Source organism: Trachemys scripta, chromosome 1 (genome assembly GCF_013100865.1).
Source record: "Trachemys scripta elegans isolate TJP31775 chromosome 1, CAS_Tse_1.0, whole genome shotgun sequence".
Classification (NCBI taxonomy): domain Eukaryota; kingdom Metazoa; phylum Chordata; order Testudines; family Emydidae; genus Trachemys; species Trachemys scripta.
Genome location: NC_048298.1, coordinates 199,295,298 through 199,316,203, shown reverse-complemented (window position 1 = coordinate 199,316,203; position 20,906 = coordinate 199,295,298). Strand labels below are relative to the sequence as shown.

The window sequence follows — 20,906 nt, the reverse complement described above, 5'->3', positions numbered from 1 at the left end:
TGGGGATGAGGGCTGAATGGGCTGTCAACAGCTGCCCAAGAGGGAGAATCTGATACATACAGAGTCACAGATAACATGATGCAGATCAGGGCAGTCTGCTTCTCCAAACCCAGAGACGTAGGTAACTGGGCCAAGGGGTGTCACAGTTCAGTGCAACTACACCAGTATTCCTTGTACAGTAGAACCTCTGACTTTTTATTAATTTTTTTTTGGCTCTGCTGCTGCCTGATTCTGTATTTCTGGTTCCAAATGAGGTGTGTGGTTAACTGGTCAGTTCGTAACTCTGGTGTTCATAACTCTGAGGTTCTTCTGTATGTGGTCCCCCAAGGGCACTCACTCTAGGTTCCCAGCTCCTCAGCCATCACCTCTCCTGGGCAGAGACCCATGTCTCTCTCCCTGCAGACTGCAGTTTTTCCAGGCTGCACAGTTCTATACTGTGATATCCCCAGCAATACCAGACTGCCAAATACGTCAGCATCTGTGGTTAGCTTTCTTGCCAAAGGCTATGAACAGCTGTAATTGCCAGCAGTTACAATTTACCACACAGCCCTTTATAAAGAAGCACATTTATTCTTAAGGTGAATGAATTGCAGAGAAAATATATTAAAAACAATAGAAGAACCTATGTGCATGCTAAAACCTACCAGAGATCACCCCAGCTCCAACCTTGGACTCTGATAGGCGTCAGTCCTTCAAAACCCACAACGGGTTTTTCCCCAGGTTATAAGTTCATAGCTGTCCCAGATTCAGAACAACCCTGAATCGTTCATTCTTTCCTTTATACAGCTTTGCCTTTGATCCTGGCCTCATGAAACAGGTGATGCAATACACAAAGGCCCACTCCTCAGGAAGTAGCTTCAAAGGGCTGGGGTTTTGCATAATCGTAGGTGGGGAATTTGCATTCATCTCCCCTTAGATATTACCCAGGATTCCACTTCATATGTGTTGTTCCAAAAGTTGATTCTTGACTAACGCATTGTTCAATATAGCACTTACATCACATCTCCCCCCTAAAGAGGTTACATACAATATCTGTCCACAATAATACATAAACAATGGACCCCCAAAATTTTTAAATTTAATTTAGTATTTTTTTTCAAGGATGTTGTAGGAAAATGCCATATCTGTTACACCACAAGCTTGCATGAAGAGGTTGAAAAGAAAAATGTGGAAGCTCCTAAAGCCCAAGGATTTTATTTCTTATGTTGTTTTGTGTACTGAACAGTGAGTCAAATGAAACCTGAGTATAAGGCAGGTCCCATTCTATGGTATATTGTATTGAATAAATGCAAATATTCCTTTAATAATTAAAAACCACACAGATAAAACATGGACTTAAGGAAAATAAATTTACCCTACTATTTAGAAGTAGCATCATGCTGATGTACGGTAGCTACCCAAAATGGTACAGGACACTTTTTCCAGTGATGTATAATTTTTGGAGCATGATACCATAATGCTATTAACATAATTCTACCCCAGCAATGGTAAAACATTTTCACCTGCACTACAAGCTTTGGTTTGTTCTGCTCCATTGTATCTAATGGTTTCAACCTGGAGAAATCCCATCAAAAGAGGATGTCAAAGCAGAAGTGGAAGAGTAAATAACTAGTGTTGAAGTATTTCTCCTGCACTGAAGAATGAAATAAACTTGCTCATCCATTGGTCCAGGTATGATCTTTGTTGATTGTGATAGTATAAATGTACAGTCTAGAGTGGGAAACAGATTGTGTGTGTGCAGAAATGAAATCCTCTTTCATGTATGCAGTATAGCAAGATCCACCTACACAATGGTAACACTACTGAATACTTAGGGTCCATTTCCAGCTACCCTACACCACAAGGGTGGGAGAGAGACCAAGGAGCTTCTTCTCCCTCTTGCACATATGCACATAGGGCAGACAGAATCTCGGTGCTTCAGCAACTCTTGACCACAATGGGAATGACAATGCAGCCCATGATGAATCGTACATCAAGGTAGAAGGAAGGGGTTAATGAGGCAGGGGACTATTTGGGGTCTCACTCAACCATATACAGGCCAGTTGCCTGAGGCCAGCACTAGCAAAGCACGTGCTAGATTTCCAAAAAACTGTAATAGAAGCTCCCAGGTGAAGTATCCTATTCATTCTGAGAGTCCATTTTCCTGCCTCAACATTCCGCAGATAGAATCCCTCTGCCAAGTGTTGCACACGGGCTGCGCTACAATACCCTCCCCGCATCTCTGCTCACCCCACCCCCAGTTCCACAACCCTTTCTGCTCAGCTTTAAAAGCCACAAAAGAGCTCTTGGTGGTTTTTATTCACTAAGTCCAAATCTTCCCTGAATAGTATTAGAAAACCTTCTCTGTGACTGGGAAGGAAAGAGGTGGTCCTCTGGTCCTGCCCCAAATCCTTAGCCATCTCCTGCCTATTGGCATGCAGGAAGCCACTGGTTCTGCTACTTGGGAGTTCTATATATCCACAAAGGGTACAGGACTTGCCTCTAATAGTGTACAGACAATTTACCATTCTAGACACATTATATGGGGAGAAGATACCTATTGCTATGTACATTGCTTACCACCTTGCATTATGAAAGAATCTGGTGAGTTTTTTAAGGAGCTCTTAGACCTCCATTGTTTAGAGCATGAGGGCAGAATTAGGCTTACATAGGCAACTGTAAATCTGGCATTTCCTTACTTACAAACACTTGATGATGAAACCTAAATAGCTTTCTTTTAACAAATATAATATTTGTATATTAATAGAAAATTTATATTAAATAATACATATACGCCTAATTGAAGCCAGGGTTAAAATGTTATTTTGGCTAAAACCTAATTTTCTTTGAGTATTCACTGGTTTGGAATACTGGGATTTCTAAGCTCTAGACAAAGAACCCCTTTACAAGATACTCATGTTAGCAAGACTTACAAAAATTGCAGTAATTAATTTTACATATGGAAACAGGCTTATCTCAATCCATTTGTAAAGTATACTGAGTGAAAAGAGTGAAAAACAAAAGTATTAAATGATTTAATAGTAAAAAACAATTAAATCTTTCTTCATGAAATGTATAATAAATCATGCACTAGAGTAAAAAGAATTCCTTCCTATGGAAACATCAACTATACTAAAAACAAGCTAAATCCTATTCGATATAGAAACAATTTCTTACTGCCAAACGAAAGTTAATAAGTAGGAACTAAGACAATATTCTTACTATGTTATTTTCACACCATAATTTGCATCCTCTTTGACAAAGATACATGTATTCTAACATTCCACAACTTTACCTTGTATGTCAACTTGTTCTTTGTATAATTGGGCACCATTAGGACCTTCTGAGTAATTTGTCTCACTTGACAGTCTATTACGATATGATCCAGTGCAAGAGGTTTCCTCCCTATTCCCTTAAGGCCAAAGATGTGTTCAGTGCCATCTGTTTCATTTTGTAGAATAAGCTTGCCCTGTGACAAAGGAAAAAAAGAAGACATTTCAGCACTGTGTGAGTCTTGCATGGCTACCAGACAAACCCCCTTAACCTAATTAATTTTGAGCCCAGGTAGTGAAACAAGCTTTCAGGGAGGTGTTGCCTGTTTACTTTCCAGCATATATGTAAACACTTCTGCTGAATTAATGAAGACAAAGTTAAGGAAGACTGACTTTTATTTCTAATTTTTCTATATTACAGAGTTAGCAGTATAGTGCCTCATGTATATTGATTACACACTTGTTTACTTCTACTCAGCAAAGAAATATACCTTCCAAGAAAATATTTTCTGAGCCATCACTATTCCTAATTAACGTGAAAAACTGGAAAAGAAAGGTACTTTGTTCCAGCAGTACTCATCCAGCAGAACCCTGTGCAGGAGGTGGCTCTTGGTACTAAACTTTTTTGAGTCGATTTTATTTACCATACATAAGAAAGAGACAACATTAACTTTTTCTTTTATGTATTATATGAATCCTCATACACAATAAATTACAAATAAAATTTGCCTGTGTAGTTTTTGTATCTTGTACTTCAACATTATTGCTGGTTTTCACAGAATAACTTTGCCTAGTAGCTTTGCTCACTGCATTGATCAGAATAATAGAATTCTATTAACATTTTGGGAAACTACAAAATGAGAACTAAGATCATTAATATCCACCCTCAAAACCTATGAATTTTATTCCCTCTTTGAATGATAACTACAGAAACACATTTATGGATGAAACTAAAACAGTGAAATCTTAAAACCATTAAGTAACAAGGCTGAAGCTGACCTGTTTGCAACTCACAATTTTTAGCTGTTTAAATTCTGATCAGATTTAAATCAATGGCCTAGGAAGAAGAAAATTGACTGTCAGTGGAGTTTGGCCCCAAAGGGAATGATTTCATCAGACTGTTTAAAAAAAAATGAAGACACTTCTGAAAACCATCAACTTATTTAATGATACAGTCTGGAAGGCTTGGGACGAATTCCTGTGGTTTATAACTTTAGAAGAAAGAAGAAGAAAACGCAATCAGCATCAGAACTATCTACTGAACTCCAGCATCCACAGCTTTCTTTCATAAGCAAACTCCATTTTGGGGATCCTCATTCAGGTAGGAAAGATAAAGAGCATATACATCAATACTATACTAACAGAGAATTAGAGCTATAAGAGTATTGAGAGAGCAGGGACCTGCTGGGGAAGTCTCCATAATAATGAGGACCTGGGGGGAAATCCCCATTCAAATCAATGACAACGTTCCCATTGACTTAAGTATTAAACGAGTCCAGGCTGGAGAGAAAGGATCTTGCCACAAAACTGACAAAATCTGTCCTCTAGGTGGGAGTATGTAGGTTTTGTGTGGGTGACCTACCTCTGGATATTTTGCTGTGAGACTGAGATTCCAAAGAACTGGTGTTTCATGCCTGACCTGTTGTGTGCAGGGATCTACATGTGATACACATCTGCTGAGTATGTGCACACACACTAAATGCTTTATACCTATAGATATATATATTGCATCACATATCCAAATTCTATTCTCATGTACACTGAAGTAACTCCACTGAAGCCATTGAAGTTGTACCAATGTAATAGAGTGAGCTATGGCTATCCACACATACAGATTATATACTCCAAACAAAAATATTGTGCAGTATCTGGGCCTAACAAATAAATAATAAATGATTAATAATATTAGTGTAACATTAAGAATGAGAAACCAAACACTCAAAAGTTAGAAAATATAGAGTTAAGCAGGAATACTCAAGTCTTACATCTAAGCCTTCATACATATCCTTTAAAATGTGGCTTCTCCTTATATCCTATATTATTTTTCAAATATAATATAAAATTCAAACATAGAAAAAGCTTGTTGAAAATAATTAATAATTGCTAAGGATAAAATATACCCAACTCTAACTCTCATAAAGCAGGAAATATAGAGTACAACCATGCAATCATCTTAATTCTGCTGTCTGTGTAATGACAGTTTTCCCAGGGAATAATTCCATATTCCCTAGTTTAGGTTGTTTTAGCTTAGGTGAGGTTTGTCTTTAGGACTGTTAACGGTTTTAGGAGGGTTTGTATTTTTGTTACTGGATTTGTGAACTACATTATACTGATGTTAGTAAGTAATTTGAATAGGTTATTGTAGTTTGTAGAGAGTAATTATTTTGTGCTAGGCAAAAGAGTGATACTGTAAATTTGTGTTTTTGTATAGCATGGCAAACACCAGAGTAGCTCAGGTAATGCATAGGCAGGCATGTACAAACTGCTTCCTGTTAAAAGCTGAAACAGCCCATACCCTGGTATGTATCTCATAATATCCAGAATGGCAACTACCATTGGGACAGAGTGCCTGGGAATCCACCCCAATATGAGCAATGACATAACTAGTAATGGAAATTAATGAATGAACTAATATAACACCCATTCCTGTAGAATTCCCATGGCATATATGCGCAATGAGGGATGCTCAATGTTATTAAAGAACCTTAAAACTGGCATTTCCTGAATTTACTGATTACATAAATAAAATAATGTATATTTTAAAAAAGGCTGGAATGCACTGTATATATTTGTAATTAGAATGTTTTCAATTTGTATAGAATACCTAATAATTTTATTAAAATTGGGTGGTCAGAGAGAGACGGTAGGACCACAAGAGAAATTGACCATACAAAATATTAGCCTAAGCTCCCCTGAAGGCAGTTTATTACATGTACATCCTCAGGAAAATGTCTTGCCCTGAATAACCCTGATTCAGAAAACCTCTTAAGCAGATACTTAATGTTAAACACCTGCTTAAGGGGTTTCCTGGAGTGCAGGCACAAGTTTCATGTGTAGCAGCAAACCTTATAAAGGCTGAATGTCTCTTTTCTCTTACCAGAGTGACGCACTCAGCAATGGGCTTAAACATGAGAGGATACTGTGTTGTTTCACCTGGACCCACATATATGAGAGGAGGGCCATAAAAACAATGTCCCTCTAGGATTGCTTGAAGTTTCCAGTCCTGATTAGACATATTACTCTGGAAAAAAAAAATAGATGTCATCCAAATGGTACATTTAAAGTTACAACCTACATTTACCTGCAATTACAGCTACATTTAACTTTCTATCCATTAATTCTTAGAAAGGACACCAAATCAGACCACAATCTTTATTTTTTCAAAAGTGCCAACTCAGAGCAGAGTTTAGGAAAATAAAGATTATATTTTTAAAAGTTTGAATGTATTCAACCAAAAGTTCAATAATACTGGTACTGTGGATACTAGTAGGAATGCTCTAAACATTCATGTTTTACATACTCATACCATAAAAGAAGTTTGATTGTACTTATAATAATGGGCTCAATCTAACCAAAAATGTGCATAGCCATATGCACACACATACTGAATCTGCTGAACACTAAACTATTTAGTAGAAAGACTGTCCTGTGGCAGAACCCAAAGTATGAAAGAAAAAACCAACAGTTGTGTGTTGACAAGTTGGAGGCTCAATGGGAGATGAAGAGTTCATGCGAATTTCTCTCTCATGCTCCACAACATCAGAATCTCATCCTCTTTAAAACCAGCACACCCCTTATCCAGCAACACACAAAGATAACTCCAGTTCTAGGAGCAGCGCCAATAGACAGGCTGAGCAGGTCAATATCCATTATCTTATTTATTCTTTAAAAAGGAAAATAAAATGAGCAGAAATAAAGATCCCAATCATTTCAGAACAACCTCCTTGGTTACTTTAAGTTTTTCACTGTACTTTCACAATACTATCCTTCTCCAGACAAGCTACTGATCTCATGTCTGATCATGGATCCCTCCCCTCTTCTTGTCCCATCAGATCTCAGTGTGACTTTTTCTATACTATCACTCTCTATTCTTCCTGACCACCTCTCACAAAATATGGTATGTGCAGCACTCTCAACTCCTGGTGCAAACCTTAGGTAACATTTTTACTTCTAATAGAACCTTTAAGTCTTCCTCTTGTTGTTTTATGCCACATCATTTTCTCTCTTTAGCTTTTAATTTGAGACAGTCTGCTGATGGCCTAAAAAGCTTGATAATGACTTCCCTGAAGAAGATACCCAACCCTACAGCTCAAAATTCACTCTTTGACTCTCTCTCTCTTATATCTTTTTGGACTGTCAGCTTACGCCATAATTGTGCACTATGGGATTTCTTGCATCAGTTTCTGGAGCATCAGGTCCTGGTCATTGCTGGAGATAAATTATTAGATTAGATTAATGACTATTCTGATCTACTATGTTAGTTTCTGTCCCTCTCTTACATCATAGCTTCTTAGTATTGAATGCTTCAAATATTTAACTTTTGAATACGCTTTTCTAATGTATCTATATTACATATTATTAGGGCTGCGTGTCTGTCATGGAGGTTGCAGAAGTCACGGATTTCATGATTTTCAGTGACCTCCATGACTTCTGCAGCGGCAGGTGGGGCTCACACCAGGGCCAGCCACAATGGCCACCGCTGGAGTGGCTCTGCAGCCAGTCAATCAGGCAGCACCGCAGCCAGCCTTACCAGCCGCTGCTTGGGTGGCCCTGGGCAACTGGCCCCAGGAACCGCCTGAGCAGCGGCCAGTATGGCTGACCCCAAGGACCGCCCGAGCAGTGGCTCCCAGCAGCTGGTGCCACTTGCCACGCCCCCCTCCCAGCAGTGGCCCCCCAGGTTGCCACCACCAGTAGCGCGTCCTCCCCAGGATTTAGTCAGGGGTATTTATAGTATAAGTCATGGACAGGTCACAGACAGTGAATTTTTACTAAAAATACCCATGACTAAATCGTAGCCTTACATATTATTTATAACCTCACATGTCTCTTAAATAATTATTTTTTAAAAACAACTTCTTTTTTGTGGAGCAAAATACATTAATACGATCTGTACAATATTTAATTCTGCTATCCTGCGCCTTAATTCAGATTTCTGATTTCCTTCCACTGCCAGAAATCTTACATTTAGTATTCATACTACTCATACCAACCTTTTCCCCCCTACTTGCAATGTCCTGTATGTTAATAAGTGTCAGTCTCAGAAGAAAAATCATTAGGAATAACAGACTAAATAGTTATTGAGGCGGGCAGAAAACAATCTGTAACTCTTTTATGTTTTATGTTTACATACCATTTAGATTTTGGGCAACAAGATAACATCGGTACTTCAGTACTTTTGTGGTTGCTATGGTACATGGATGTTAATTTTAATTTAAAAGGCTGAATCCAATAATCTGGAATCTTGATTTAACCTTCTAATTGTAAAATGGACTTACTACTGGTATGTCCTGAATCACGGCCTGATAGGCTGGTGTTACAAATTCAAGGTCAGCCTCAGCGCTGTCTGTATTCACCACACACTCAATCAAGTAGACCCGAATATCATAGAAAGATTGCAGCAGAATCTGGCAGGGATAGCGACCAGGATATCGTGGAGTAAACTTTATAGGAAGTTCAACTGCTGTATCTTTATCTAAAACAAAACAAAACAAAAAAGTATAATTATGTAAAGTGTTCCAAAAATATTTAACACACAAACATCTGGAGAGACATATGCAGTCTGTATAAAGAGATTCTTTCTACGGTACAAACATAACACAAGTAACTCTGGAATCAAAGAAGTCTTTTCATTTATACATAGTCAAAATTAATTTTGCTAGAGAGAAACTTTTGAATATATTTACCCTTCCAAATAACATTATTTTGTATAATTTTTTGTTCTGCATAGAGAAAATATATTAAAAGATTTACTTATTACATTTAGAAAAGTTTATTGCATATGAATCTTTTCACAGATACCATATACATAGTGACTACGACTTAAAAACATTTGTCAACAATTATCATGCAGCAGTATCTGACACAGACTCAGACTTTAAAGCAGAAGTGACCATCATGATCATCTTATCTGACACACAGCAGGCCACAGAACCTCGCCCACCCACTCCTGTAATAGACCCATCACCTCTGGCTGAGTTACTGAAGTCCTCAAATCATGGTTTAAAACTTCAAGTTACAAAGAATCCACCAGTTACATTAGTTTAAACCTTCAAGTGACTCATGCCCCATGCTGCAGAGGAAGGCAAAAAAACGCTATGGTCTCTGCCAATCTGAACCAGGGGAAAATTCCTTCCCGATCCCAAATATGGTGATCAGTTAGACCGTGAGCATGTGGGCAAGACCCTCCAGCCAGACACCTGGGAAAGAATTCTCTGGAGTAACTCAGAGCCCTCCCCATCTAGTGTCCCATCAGCAGCCCTTGGAGATATTTACTACTAGCAGCTGCAGACCGGCTACATGCCATTGTAGGGAGTTTCATCATATCATCCCCCGCATAAACTTATTAAGATCAGTGTTAAAGCCAGTCAGGACATAACTCAGTGTAGAAAATAATTATAATATTGCAGATACCATTGACCCTAACGCTCCCCCTGCGATCTACACATCTCTCTTTCTGTGATCCAGGGCAAAGGGTCAGCCACCTCCATGAACTCTGGAGAGGGCCCAGTGCAGAAAAGGAAGGGAAGACATGTGAGGCAAGATAGTGGCTGTGAGCAGAAAGAGGTATGGTTATTCCCAGGAGCAGCCCCCCACAAGCCCTTCAGGGAATTCACAAAAAGTGAATGAAGCTTGCAGCGACAATAACTTCTCTGTGGTTCCCCTTTATACTGAAGAACCCCACTTCAGGAGGACTTCCAAGGGTAGATACCAATGCAGAAAGACCGACATGGAATGTAGAGCAGTGCAGAGGCATAGAACTTCCATACAGCTGGAACTGAGATCCACAGGGTTTGAGGACACCACCACCCAGTTTGTTCCACAAGCAGGGCCGGCTCCAGGCACCAGCTTCTCAAGCAGGTACTTGGGGCGGCCGCTCCGGAGAGGGGCGGCACGTCCAGGTATTCGGCAGCAATTCGGCGGACGGTCCCTCACTCCGCCTGGGAGCGAAGGACCTCCCGCCGAATTGCTGCTGCAGATCGCGATCGCGGCTTTTGTTTTTGTTTTTATTTTTTTTGTTTTGGCTGCTTGGGGCGGCCAAAACCCTGGAGCCGGCCCTGTCCACAAGGGAGGACACAACCCACCTACCTCAACTAAGAGCTTGGAAAATAACTCTTACAATGTTTTCCTACTCCACTCTCCCCTCCACTGGGTTATTTTGTGGAAAGGAGGCAATCAGGCTCAAAGTGTGACATTATTTTCAAATGATATTTTAATGGCAACTATTGTGTTTTAAAAATGCAATCAATCTTCATTTACAATGCTGCTCTCTTTCACAAATTATATTGCCCACTTATTCAAATCTCACATTTCTGAAAATTGAACAGCAAACCAATACTTCCCTGTTGCTTTACTGCGTTCCAAAAAGTTGATACTTCTCTTCTCTGTACCCTCCATTATTTCATAAAAATAGCTCAAGTTCAAAGGATGAATAATATAGCATTACATTACGAGCCTTTCAACATTACTAGGCTATCAAAAAGATTATAAATTGCACCTCAGGTTCAACCTTCTCTGAAATAAATTAGCTTGTTCCCTCATAAAGACAAGATTAATGACCTGCTAATTTATGAATTATTACCCTTTTTCTGTTTTGTCACTAAGTTATTATCCCCAGTAGCTATCTTCCGCAAAAATGTCCCAGGTTTGTCAGTTATGCAAGTAATAAAACTCCCTTCCTTATACCTGATTCATAAATATATTTCCTGCAAATTTGACTGTAACCCTATCTGATCAGTCAATTTGTGGAAGTACACAAAGGAAATCCAAACCAATCTACATATCTAAATCATTAGTGATATATTTTAAGTACCTGCAGTACTTCAAGATAAGATGGAATGTCTATCCTCACATAGTCCAGTTATTGTCAATATGCTGTAGTGTATTTTGTATGAATTGGAAGCTCCAAAATGTTTTGTAGCAATAAGAGGAAATTTAAAATGTTATGTAGAAGCTTATTATTGGGGTAAATACTGCTCCCCCTGTTGCACCCCTATGGTCATTTAGAGTCCACTCCTGACTAACCAGAACAATTCAGTTCTATTACACAGTGGGGAGGGCAGTTTATCACCATCCTCCATAAGGTTCTATAGCCCCCCATGTACCATTGATATGTGCTGCAACAGCAACGGGGGATAAATTCCTTCCTTCATAAGCCCTATGGAAATGCATTCTGCTAACACAGGCTGTGAGCTGGGAAGATTATTTCCTATTATTTTTAGTCAGGACACTCAAGTGTTTCACAAGATACTGAAGCCCAACAATATTAGTCAGGATAAAATCTATCAAATTATTAACTAAAATTCTTCATTTAAAATGTTAATTTAAATATAGAGGTGCATGAGTAGCCAATCACTAGACCAATGGTCCCCAAACTTTTTTGTTCATGTCCCCCCCTTACCTGGTCCGCGCCCCTCCAAGAGCCACAGTCAGGAGCCGGGGCTGGGAGCAGGGCCACAATTTGGAGTGGGGCCAGCGCTGCCACTGGGGCCTCAGCCAGGAGCGGGGTCGCAGTCAGGGCCAGGGGCTGCGGCAAGGTGCAGGCCCGCAGTCAGGACCAGGAGCCAGGGGCCACGATCAGTAGCAGAGCTGTGTCCAGGAGTGGAGATGGGAGCCGGTGGCCGAGGCTGGGGCCGGGGATGGGGCTGAGGCCAGAGTGGAGCTGGGAGCAGAGCAGGGCTGGGTAGTGCTCCCTCCCTGTCGGCCATGGGGGCTGGCCTGGGCCCTGCCACCCTTCCTCCCGAACGTTCCTCTGCACCCTCCCAGGGAGGCATGCCCCATAGTTTGGGGACCACTGCACTAGACCCATCTATGGTTGCTGCATTTTGTATACCCTAAAGGTAAAATGCATGCCTTATGGACATTATATTTATTTTTTATAAAAATAAATCTCTCCCCAATATTTATAATATTTGGTTTGGGCAGTGCTTTATAAAATATTCATTCCACATGCATAAAGCAGATATTTAAGTTCAGGAATAGGTAATCTGAATAACTATGATCAATGAAAGGGAAAGCAAGGAAATGTGTAATGTTTATATCATATGGTCAGGTACTTTACTCCCTAGAAAATGATGTAAGTGAGATTGAATCGTCAAGTCAAATAAATTACAACAAATACTTTTTAAAAATCTTCCGAGATATATGAAGGTTGTTCTCTTCTTCAGAATGCTACTTTTAATGCATACAGTAAGGTAATCAGGATTTAAGATTTTCTCAAACCAAAATGTTTTTCTTCTTTTTCTGTCTCTCGCATTACAGTAAGCACAAAGGCCTTTGCAAAGAATTAATTCACAGACTTGCTGAAAATCATCCACAGGGTCGCAACAGCGGCAACCAGGGCAGCAGTTGAGAGCACATGTAGGAAAGTGGGAATGGTGGGCAACAGCCAGACCAACTGCTCACAGCAGGACCCACACCATGATTCCCTGGAGGTGAATGATGGCCCCAAGCTTCTCCCTGGACCCAATGAGAAGCAGAAAACACTAGCAATAGTGGGTGTGATTTCTACAGGTGGGGATTTTTCCTTTGGAGAGACCGTGTGCATGGGTTGTGGGAGGTAGGATAGCAGGATGCTCTGGGAGCTCCCCAATCCCTGATGGCTGGGAGAAGTCAGAAAAGAACAGGGTAGAAGAGATGGGGATTTTCCCGTGTAGTTTGGGGGCCCAAATGGAAAACCCTGACTAAATTTGAAATTTGTAGCACTCTCCCCACACAAAAAAGGTTTAACACGTTTTTTTTATGAAGGGACTAACTCCCCAGAGTGATTTTAGGGGGAGATGTGGTATTCTTCACTGCTAACTTTGAGAATTATAGATGTTTTTGTAAACCAAGTCAAATTGCCTTCACCAATTTCTTGAAAAAGTCGAAGTAAGGACTCTCCTTTAACATGTGTATAATTACACATGGATTTAATCATATATTGATTTCATATTGGCAAATTTACTTTAAATATGTTCTCTGTGTGTTTTTCTGTCTATATGTATATTTTATGACCCACTTGCACATTGTAATTTCTAAAAAAATAAAATAGCTTATTTCAGCATCATGTTTTACAGCCATAAAATATGGATAAAGGGCATTTTCATTTTATCTAGATATAATTTTACAAAATGCATAATGCCCTCAAGAATGTACAGAATGTATTGCACAGATTCTGCAATTTTGGAACAGCAACTTTTGAAACCTTCACATTTGGGGATGATTACATCTAAATGGTTAACTCCAAATGTGTTTCATTAGAGCTGCTGGGAGCACAGGGCCAACTACTGGACAGCTGATTGGTGGCTAGACCCAGGGCTACCAGAGCAGCAGCTCCAGCCAGCCCCGGGGGTGCTGAGCACCCGTATTTTTCTCCCTTGGTGCTTGAGCCCCTTAGCACCCACAGGGGAAGTGATGTCAGGCTGCACCTCCATGGCATGATTCCAGATAAGGGACTGGTAATTTGCTTGCTTGGTATGTTGTGGAAGACTATCATAAATTGAGGGGAAGTCCTGTTTCTAGGCTTGCTTGAGACAGAAAAGCTTATATTGCACACGATTTAATGCACTGAGTTAGCTGTTGGGTCATAGAAAAGGGTTATCAGAATTTCTACTTATTTCAACTGTGCACGAGGTATATTCACCATAATGCGAAAATTGCAAGGCTTCTAAATTTGTATGGATTCTTCCTGACATACTTCCAGGGCTTTAGTTTGTCAATCCTTGCCAGACTTCCAGCTGAGTCACACCCAGTCAGTGTGTATACTGCTGTCAACATACTGCAGTTGTTGGCCAAGTTCATTTGCTGTGGCATGGGTTGGTATAAACCTAGCTTTCTTTCACTCCAGGATTAACAACAGCAATGTTGATTTTTTTTATTTTTTGGGGGGGGGAGGAGGGGAGAGAGGGAAAGAGAATTCAAGACTTTGTTCCAGGAGCCAGCAAGGAGCTCAGTGGGTTACAGTAAAACATCTGACACTTCAGTTCTTAACCATTCATTTGTAGATTACTCCGAAGACATCTAGAATCAAGGGGATACACTTAACTTCAAGTTAAGGAGGGCCTTCCCAGAATTCAGCTCATTCTAGAGAGCAGGTTAAAGGTTTATAGGGTGAGGCTGATGACAGCCATTCCCCAAGTAGCAAGGATTACAGAAGAAAGGTTGACCTGCATTTGGATGAGTTATTGTTGGACAGTTTCCCCGATGTTACATTAGTAAGGTTGCAGCCTAGTTAAACCACATTCTCAGTGTACTGTCTTTTTTTCTGTGCTATCCAAGATGACACCTTTACAAAGAATAGACCCAGAAATTTAGCTTACAGTTATTAAACATTATCAAACTGTTAGGCCTCAGGGGTAGAGAGAATCTTATGATACATAATGTGGCCTTGCGCAGGTTACTTCACCTCTCTCTCTCTCTCTTCCTATTCATGAGTTGTGAATAATCTTCATCTACAAACTACATTATAGGAGTGCTGTTAGGCTGTTGTCTAGAAAAGTGATGGTCCCTCAGTAGTTGTGCCAGAGTACAGCCTTATAAGGTGAAGGCTAGCAGAGGGACAGGGCCCATATCCTGCACTTTCCCAAACTGCCTGCACAACTCCAACCTCTCCTTCACTTCTCCAAACCCCATATTCTGTAGCTCTGCATCAGAAAAGGTTGTAAGAAACTTAAAGTGTTATGAGCAGCACATGTTAAGCGGGTTGTGTATCAGGAACATCTTGACTAAATAACCAAATGCCTTGCTTTCCTTTGATCACATTCAGATCCATTGTTTAGGAAATGGTAGAATGTGTCATAATTACGTTACTCTCACTACTTACCAGAGCTGTTCATCTTTCTGCTATTTAATTAATGCTAATTTCCTTGACAATGCTTCACAAGTAAAATCAGAGTCTACATGTGGACTAAGCCCTTTAAAATATCGGGTCTTAAGTCAGAAACGTTGTCGGGGCAAACCTTCCAAAGGAAACTCCTTCAGAATGCAGACAGAGAACATCTAATGTGCACAACACACATTCTCTGAAAGACAAGGGTGGGGCACAAACTCTCAGAACATGGGTCTTGCTGAGGTTCAACAGCCACAGCACTTTGAGCCACCCAGCAATGGTGATGACAGACTGCCTGCAAACACTATGGTTTACACAGAGCCCTAGTCTTTCTGCACATGAACCTTTCACTCTCTTTGACTCATCAGTTTTGGTTGACCTGACTTGGGGTTCTAAATTTAACCCTCAATAACTGTGATAAGAATCAGCAAACTTTTCGTTATTTCGCCTACGTTTTAATGTTGACAAGAAGTGACATATTTCTGGAAAATTATTTCAGTCTTTTTCTTTTTCAAAAAAAGGAAGAGATCTTGGAGTCATTGTGGATAGTTCTCTGAAAACATCCACTCAATGTTCAGCGACAATCAAAAAAGCTAACAGAATATTGGGAATCATTAGGAAAGGGATAGATAATAAGACAGAAAATATCCTATTGCCTCTATATAAATCCATGGTACGCCCACAGCTAGAATATTGCACCCAGATCTGGTTGCCCCATCTCAAAAAAGATATAATGGAATTGGAAAAGGTACAGAAAAGGGTAACAAAAATTAGTAGGGACATGGAACGGCTTCCATATGAGGAGAGATTAATAAGACTGGGACTTTTCAGCTTGGAAAAGAGACAACTAAGGGGGGGATATGAGAGAGGTCTATAAAATCATGACTGGTGTGGAGAAAGTAAATAAGGAAATGTTATTTGCTCCTCATAATACAAGAGCTAGAGGTCATCAAATGAAATTAATAGGCAGCAGGCTTAAAACAAACAAAAGGAAGTATTTCATCACACAATGTACAGTCAACCTGTGGAACTCTTTGCCAGAGAATGCTGTGAAGGCCAAGGCTATAACAGGGTTCAAAAAAGAACTAGATGAGTTCATGGAGGATAGGTCCATCAATGGCTATTAGCCAGGATGGGTGTGGATGGCATCCCTAACCTCTGTTTGCCAGAAGCTGGGAATGGGCGACAGGGGATGGATCACTTGATGATTACCTGTTCTGTTCACCTTGCATTGGCCACTATCAGAAGATAGGATGGACTGTTGGTCTGACCCAGTATGGCCATTCTGATGTTTTTAAAGTTTGAATTTAGTACTTATGAAACGTTGCTGGAATCTTTACTTAGTCCCATGACAAGGATAGGATAGACAAACAGGAGCAATAACAGCTTCGCTACGCTGCCGCAACTATGCCACACTGTGATCTAGTGGGATCACCTCTAAAGGTAGTAGTCTCCAGGTTCAGTCAATCCCTTCTGTACTACGAACAATTGTATCAATGTGATGTGTAGACATAGCTTTAGTTGTAAGCGCCAGACTGTCCATTAAAGGGGCAGTACACCCCACTATACTGGTACTACAATAAAAATATTAAATTGTATAACAAATATTTTGAGAATTTTGCCAATTTTCCACCCAGCATGAGTTTTACCCAATCTAATTACACTAGTAGCAGTGTACACTCTGTTTCTCAACCTGAATATTGACAGAACCTTAATAATAAAGATTAATTAGTGAGCAACACTATCCATTAGTTCTATGCCCTTCTTAATCCTTCGAAACTGACCGTATAAAAAACATTCTGAACACTTTTTTATATATACAGCCAGTGTCATGACATGCTGAATCTGGTGCGCCATAGAACTAATTGCATGGAAATCAGCATTATTATCTAAATAAATTGTCTACTTTGTTAGTATCCTAGCAAAAAAATAAAAAACTTAGTTTTACTCAGTGGCCAGCTTTAAAAAACACTGTTCAGTAATTTAGGTTCAAAGTTTGATTTATTCTTCCTTGAAATTATAATTCAATGCAAAAATGATCTTACATTGTTTTATGTCTGACCGTATAAATGTTTGCCCTAATGCAGAAGAATCAACCATCAAGTATGAATTAATTAACAAACCATTTTCAAAGTTCCATTGATAAGACTGATGCTGGTGGTATACAAATAAAGAATTGAACAAAATAGAAGTATGATGATTAGTGCTCACCTAATGATTAGTTAAAAAAGAATGCTAAATGAAAAAGGGAAAACAGCATGAATAATGTTTTAAGCTTTTCTGAGGTTATACCAAATGGAAAGTAACTAAAAAAAGCAAAAAAAAAAAAAACTATTTAAAAAAAGCACTTATGCACACAGAAACCAGGGACTACATTATACAGTTTTGCATTAAAACACACTCAAAATCTGCATGAACTCTTATGGAAATCCTGCTGAGCTGGGCTGAGAACAGCAATTATATATCCAGCTAATCAAAATATTATCTTTATCTTGCTCATGTACAAATCTAATTTTAGAACAAAGTAGTGGGAAAGTCTTCAGAAAACCTATTATCTGTTGTTTGCAAATTATTTTCCTTTCTTAAATAAAATGCATTTGTTACTGTATTTATCTTATCAGAGCCATTGATAAAATGTAATTGTTTAATCAGCACCAAAAAAATCACTTGACAAAAGTTCTGGAAGGACATACTTTTTTATCTAAACTGATTTTAAATTCTAAGTGGTACTGAAACTGTTCAGATGATAACTGTGTTACTAACTTGTAATCGGAGCTTTTCAAATTAGCCTTTTCCATATTTGTGGTGTGTGAGCACTATACCTCAAAAACTCAGGAGCCACTTAGGTATTATAAATTCAAATGGAAGCCAAGAGCTACAGCACTAAGATAGTATATAGCACAATGGTTCTCCCTAAAATTACATTTCTATTCAGTCTTTCTAATTCTGCCTACAAGAAAATTGAAAATAAGTGGGTAGCATTCCCAATATATCCAAGAGACTAACTGGGATTTCTCCACTTACACGTGAATAAATTGATTTTCTCCTTCATAAGTCATCCAACACAGATTTCCACTTTTAGGAAACGGGAAAAAAATGAATCTGCAAAGGAAAGAGCTGTGGATTGGAGAAAGTGTTATTGAAGTGGCAATCGCACAAACTATGTATTTGATATCGGTGGGTAGAAGTTAATAATACTTTGAAAATATGTGCACAGCGTTAGAACTTTACAACAAAGTGAAAAAGTGGGTTCTTGAGTTATTGGTCCTAATAGAGTGACAAGAGGAACCAGGGGGTTGACACAAGGCCCCTGAAATTTAAGAAGGAAGAGTAGAGAATTAATACAGAAAATAAAGTCCTCCAAATGTGTCACCATTGTTCTTTTTAGAGGCTCTTAGAATAATCAGATCAAAGAAGAGCTCAGAACTAATACTAAAGATTGCAGTAAACACTTGAGTAGATATCAGCACTGACGGAACCAAATAAGAGTGTTGAGTCTATCATTTATTGCATTGAAACAAATTAATGTAATGCTAGTGATGATAGCTTAAAAGCAAACAATGCCAAAAAACTAGACAAATGCCAGCTAGTAATTTCTGTAGTAAACAAGGTCACAGTTTTCTTCATCTTCCACAGCTTTGGAACTTATGACTGAGGGACAGAAGTGCTCTCTGAACACAAAACAAAATAAAACCTAACCAACTGTTTTAGCATCAGTGTAAGATTTTTACACAAAGACAGAGAAAACTGAATATATTAACTGTAAAAAACATTTATCAGAAGAGAGGTGATAACTCCAAATACTTTTCACAGTATTTCTACAGAAAACTTTTTAATCCATTCACTGGAAAAATAAAATCAAACCTCTTTTATTGGACATTCTTTAAAAATATAACAGCAGGCAGCCTATATTGTCAAATCTTGTCAGGAGAAGCTATAGGACTCTTTTATTAGTTTTTGATACAGAACCTAAATTAGGTATCAAGATGTAATACAATGCCTTTCATTTTAAGAACAATTTTTCAGTGCACTATATTTCAGTGCACAGATGCACTTCCATCTCCTGCTGGACAATTTTAATGTTGAAATAATTCAAAACAAAACATTTTACATCTCTGTAGTTCAAAATGTAAAATGCTTTTTCTTCCATTTGCCTAGTTGGGTTTTTATTTCCAATTTTATAAAAGACGCTAGACAAAGAGACAAAACGTTTAATCAGATGCGTGAGTAGAAGTGCAGAGGACTTGGAGCACATTTGACTTAGGTAAGCAAGTCCACCACTGTGCAGGTAGTGAATGAGATGTGTGCTGTGGTGCAGGGCTATTGTATTTTGGGGGTTATTGTGCATACTGATTGTGTTGTGTGTGGTGGTTGTGTTGATTTGGGTGTAGGGCTTGTAGGCTGGTGGACCTAATCACCAGCCTGGGACAAAAATTCCATGTCTGGTTCCATTTGTACTCTTTTTCCCAGAGCTCAGTTTATTCTTTAAAACACATACAAAGGGAAATATGAAACAACCACCACCAAACCTATAGTCCTGTTCTTAACTGAGGCTGTGGGGCCCTCTGGCAGATATGGGGAGTGGACCCTTCCCCAGCCTATTGGTGTCTGTGGGGCCTGCTTGCCCTCTTGCAGCCTTCTGCTGCAGCCCCAGGAGAGTGTATTCCTCATGGAAGTGGTGCGCTCATGTATATACTCCAGCTGGGAGTCAGACCCAGTTATTATCAGCTGTTTAGCTGGATCAGCTGATTCCTAGTACCTGCCTGCTGGGCTTCTCTCCAGCACAGGACCAGCTGCTCTCCAGCCCACCTAGTTCTTAAAGGGACAGACTGCCCTATTACATGGGGTTGCACTGGGAGATTTGCATTGATTTGTGTAGGTGATGAACGAGGGCAGCATGCTGTGGTGATGGGCTATGTGTGTTTGCAGTTACTGTGTGTGCTAGTCACAGGCCACAGAGTCAAGAGGGACACCTGGACCATAGCCTCACCACTTTTTGGCTAGGCCAAACCTGAGTGGCACTGCAAACCCATGTATCAGGTTTCAATGTCACACACTCAGATTTGGCCTGGCTACATGGAGAGATGGCAGGGCCAAATCTGAGTGAATGGCATTGAAACCCTAGTGCACCAGATCCCAATACCATTCAGGTTCCCAGCCAAAAGGTTATCCAGCCATGGCCTGGGTGCTCCCCTGCCCCCAGCTCTGCGGACTATGTGACCAATGCACACAATAACCCCAAATACTCAAATTTGGAGGGAGTGGGTTTAGGGGATCATGGGCCAGGCTGCTTGGGGGAGAGGGAGGTTGTGCCCAAGAAGGAAAGACGAAGGTCAGGCAGAAAAAGGGGAGCAAAATCTATGATCCATCCACTTTAAGTGGCACTCCACTGCCCCTGGCTGGTTATGTTGAGGGGATAGTTGTGTTGATTAGTGTCAACAATTAGGGAGGTTGTGCTGGGAGAATTGTGCTGATTTGTGGAGGTGGCAGCTGGACCAAGTAATCCACCATCTGTGATGTCTCTCCAGGGTCGGCTCCAGGCACCAGCCGACCAAGCACGTGCTTGGGGCGGCACCTGGTAAGGGGCGGCCAATCTTGGGGTGGTGGGGGTGCTCAGGGTTTTTTGTTTT

At 39.9% G+C, this 20,906-nt stretch overlaps 1 protein-coding gene across 1 annotated transcript in view; it reads right to left on the bottom strand.

Moving 5' to 3' along the window:
• CFAP47 (cilia and flagella associated protein 47) overlaps positions 1–20,906 on the bottom strand; it is a 660,392-nt gene that overhangs the window by 315,597 nt on the left and 323,889 nt on the right. The window contains exons 46-48 of the mRNA XM_034754614.1: positions 8,747–8,943; positions 6,349–6,492; positions 3,275–3,448 (exon numbers count right to left, since the gene is read on the bottom strand). Coding sequence (XP_034610505.1) covers positions 3,275–3,448; positions 6,349–6,492; positions 8,747–8,943 — 515 coding nt within the window. The remainder of the gene's footprint in view (positions 1–3,274; positions 3,449–6,348; positions 6,493–8,746; positions 8,944–20,906) is intronic.